This window comes from Onychostruthus taczanowskii, unplaced genomic scaffold (genome assembly GCF_017590055.1).
Source record: "Onychostruthus taczanowskii isolate IOZ18803 unplaced genomic scaffold, ASM1759005v1 scaffold126, whole genome shotgun sequence".
NCBI lineage: Eukaryota > Metazoa > Chordata > Aves > Passeriformes > Passeridae > Onychostruthus > Onychostruthus taczanowskii.
The window spans coordinates 879184-882935 of record NW_024498418.1 but is presented as its reverse complement, the minus strand read 5'-3'; the positions used below and the strand labels follow the sequence as shown (position 1 = coordinate 882935).

At 65.3% G+C, this 3752-nt stretch overlaps 1 protein-coding gene across 1 annotated transcript; it reads right to left on the bottom strand.

The window, feature by feature from the left end:
• Positions 1-473: 473 nt before the first annotated feature.
• TCF15 (transcription factor 15) lies at positions 474-3348 on the bottom strand. Its single transcript, XM_041396154.1, has 2 exons — positions 2710-3348; positions 474-910 (listed from the first exon to the last, which is right to left on the bottom strand). Exons 1-2 carry the CDS (start codon positions 3184-3186, stop codon positions 836-838), a joined length of 552 nt encoding a protein of 183 aa, XP_041252088.1. The 5' UTR covers positions 3187-3348; the 3' UTR covers positions 474-835.
• Between the last annotated feature and the right edge of the window lie 404 nt (positions 3349-3752).

Sequence of the window (3752 nt, the reverse complement as noted above, 5' to 3'; positions counted from 1 at the left end):
CCCACTGTACAAGGCTCTGCATGGTCATCGTGGTGGCAGTGGCAGTCACAGCGGGGACAGCCGTGCTGGTGGCAGCAGTGGCAATGGGGGCAGTTGCAGTGGCAGCAACATCGCACCAGTCATGATGTCCCAGGTGGAGGGCAAGGCACAAAAGCTGTCACACCAACGCTGACCCACCACTTGGGCACGCGTGGCTGCAGCAGGGGGCTGACAGTGCCATCCCCATCCCATGGCATGGCAATGACCCCTTGGGACTTCTGCACTTCTTTGTGGGGCTAAAGCTGTCCTCAGGGCCTGGGGACACAGGGACAGCTCACCCAGGGGTCTTACCCATGTGAATCCCACTGTGGCACAGGCTGGGATGGTCACGCTGGTTCCAGTGGCACCGACCAGCAGTGCAGGGCTGGGGGTCCAGAGCCATCTTGGGGACCCCACCTCACCCCACACAGGGGTGACAGGCAGGCACTGGCCCATCAGAAAAATAAGGTTTTATTTTCCAAGCGGCTGCACGTGCACAACCAGCATCCCCAGGGCCACGACACCGTCCCCCTGGAGCGCCTCGACGCCGGCTGCACACAGGCCCCTTCCAGTCCAGCCCCGGGGCGCGGGGACCCCCCTCCCCGGCCCTGCCCCGCGTGGGCAGCCTCGGCCACGGGAGCGTCCTCCCGCCCCACTGCCGGCTCCAGGGCCAGTGTCGGTGTGCTGCCAGCCTGGGCTCGGCCGCTGCCACCTCAGGTGAGCAGCTCCCTCCCTCCCCGCTGCGGTCTCTGGGCTGGCGTGTGCGGGCTCTGTCTGCCTGTGCCGCTGTGTCAGGTGGGTGCTGCCGGAGCCCGGCTCATCTCCGCGACACTCGCAGGGGCGTCACCCCTCGCACCTTCAGGCAGTTGCCCCCGAGGTCCCTCCGACTGCCCTGCAGAGAGAGGAGGGAGAGCTGCAGGTACCATGGCGTGTCTGGGTGGGGGGCACCCCGCTCCTGCCCACTGCCCAGCACACCGACTCCTCCATGGGGACCCGCTGTGAGATGGCCAGTGGCTCAGTCCTGGGGTGGCTCTATGCTGCCTGGAGTGGACAGACAGATGGGGCTATGCCTGACAAGTGGTTGAGTGTGTGGCTGAGGGTGCTGTGCTGGAGCCCTCCAAGGTGGGTCCCCCTTGGCCTTGTCACCCTGCAGGAAACAGCCCCCATGGCTGCTCAGCACCGCAGGGCTCAGACCTGTGGCAAGGGCCAGTAGCACCCCAGGACAGACACATGGCCCCAGACAGATCTACAGCCCTGACAGAGTCCAAACGGGGATGGGGAGACTCAGCTCTACCTCGCAGTTTACGAGAACAACATCAGCCCAGTACTGCCCAGTATAACCCAGCACAGACCAGCATGGTCCACATTTAGCCCAGAACATTCCAGTATAACTCAGCATGGATCAGCAGAGCCCAGTTCCAACCCAGACTATTTCCAGCCTTGCACAGCCAAGCATGGTCCAGTACAGCCCATTTCCAGACCATTTCCAGCACAGCACAACCCATTTCCAGCCCTGCCCATTTCCAGCCCTGTACAGCCCCTTTCCAGACCAGCCTCAGGGCTGGGATGCAGAGTCAGATCCCAACCCAGCTCCCCCCATTGCCCTCCAGCAGGAGTTTCCCAGCCCCAGTGCCTCCACAGGGTCCCCTGGGGGGTCCAGCACTGTGCCAGACCCCTGGCTCCAGCCCCAGGAAGCAGCCCAGATGATTCCAGCTCTGCCAGGGACCAGGGTTGGAAGACCCCAGGAGGGCTGGAGAGGCTACTGAGGGGGGCGGCAGGAGTAGGGGAATGATTAAAAATGGAGCAGCAAAATGTGAAAAAGCTCTGAGGGCTGGAGTGTGACCCATGGCTGTATTGCCTGGGTCACACAAGGGACATCTTGAGTGTCTGTGGGGACAGTAGCAAGTACAGCAACCCCTGATCGCAGCCCTGCCAAAGGATGTCCAAGAGGTCGGGCAGCTTCCAGCCCCCTCACCCTGCACCCCATATCCTGCACAGCTATTCCTGGGTCAAGCACACCCCGGCATGGCCAGCAGGGTGGGCTCACCACAGGAAAGGTGCCCCTTGAGCCACAGGGTGCTGGGGGGAATCAGCTGATGGCTGGGCAGGGGTGCTCTGCCATGGCCCAGCTCAGCCGTGTGGGAGCTGTGCCAGTGCTGCCAGCAGACCCTGCATGGGAACACGGGATGGGGAACTCTGTCTGGGCCCCCTCAGGGGGTGTCTTCTGGGCTCTTCCTGTCCTCATCACATCAGGAGTGGCCCTGCTGCAGTGCTGGTGGGCTGGCAGGGTTGGGGATGGAGATAGGGATGGGAATGGGGATTGGGATGGAGAAGAGGTCAGCCAGCGAACTCTAAGCTCCCCCTGGGACAATCAATGCCAGCTCTGGGGTGACTGTTTAACCCCTGAGACCTCCCAGCCCGGATGGACGTGGGGGAGCAGCCCAGCCCTCTGACGTGAGCAGGAGCTGTAGGCGTGTGGCTACAAGCAGGATTTGGCCAGGAGCAGCCAAAACCTCCAGTGGGAGCTGGAGCCAGAAGCTGTGGTTCTCACTGAGCCATGCCAAGTCTCGTCCCCGCTCAGCCCAGGCAGGGTCTGCTGCCCCCCATCCCTTGGAGACATGCTGAGCCTCCTGCCCCACTCAGGCCAGTAAGGGGAGGAAGAACCCTAACCCATCCCAGAGCCCCGCTCACCCCTTTCCGCTGGTTGCTGAGGCAGAAGGTGCAGATGCTGCGGGGCTGTTTGCTGTCCAGGTCGCCCTTGGCGCCATAGATGGCACTAAAACAGGGCTGCCCGTCCTCGCAGCCCTCGCCCAGCAGCAGCACGTTGGCCAGGTGGGAGATGTAGCTGGAGGCCAGGCGGAGGGTCTCGATCTTGGACAGCTTCCGATCCACCGGCTCGGTGGGGATGAGGGTCCGCAGGGCGGTGAAGGCCGTGTTGACGCTCTGGGTCCGGTCCCGCTCCCGTGCGTTCGCCGCCTGCCTCTGCTTCACCATCACCATCGGCCCCGGCTTCCGCGGCAGCTTGCGGCGAGCCTCGGCGCCCTCGCAGCAGCCGAACGACTGGTCCGACGTGTCGCTCTCGCTGCGGTTCTCCTCGTCCTCCGAGAGCATGCTGAGGTCGGGGTAGAGCACGCGGGCGGCCACAGGGCGCAGCATGGTGAAGGCCATGGTGGGGTGCCCGCCCGCACCCCCGGCCCCGCTGGGGGCACCCCCCGGGCTGCGGGGAGCCTTCCCCCGCCGGCACAGCTGCGACGGCGGCTCCGGACGCCTTCCCGCTGCTGCTCCGCCGCGGCAGCTGAGCAGGGCTGGGACACTGTCTGCAGGGGGAATCGGGATTTATACGGCCGGGGAGGGGCTGGCTCCGGAGCCCACCCCCAGCCGGCCCCCCGAGCTCCGGCCAGCGGCGGGTGGCCAGCGGCCAGCGTCCTCACCCCAGCCCTCGGAGCCAGTGCTGGCTCTGGCCACCGGCCTGGCCCCGCTCCGGCACGCTGGCCTGGCTGCGGGCACCTCGACCCCAGGTCATGCCCACGGTGGTGACTGAGCCGTGGCAGTGCCAGGGCCACTGCCTGACAAGTGCTCCCTGTGCCATGGCCTCTGGCACCTGCAGAGCAATGTCACACACAGTCAGCGCACAGGCAGCGTGTCCCCAGCCCCTGCCTGGCTGTCCCTTGCCAGCCCTGGGTCCTGCACAGGGTGGCATGAGATGAACCTGGGGCACAGGAGCTGGGATGGGA

Excerpts from the sequence above, each read along its gene's own strand:
- TCF15 (XM_041396154.1), bottom strand. The coding sequence starts at position 3,186 with ATGGCCTTCACCATGCTGCGCCCTGTGGCCGCCCGCGTGCTCTACCCC. Across the intron at positions 911-2,709 it reads TCAGCAACCAGCGGAAAGGG|GGCAGTCGGAGGGACCTCGG; the intron begins GTGAGCGGGGCT and ends CTCTCTCTGCAG.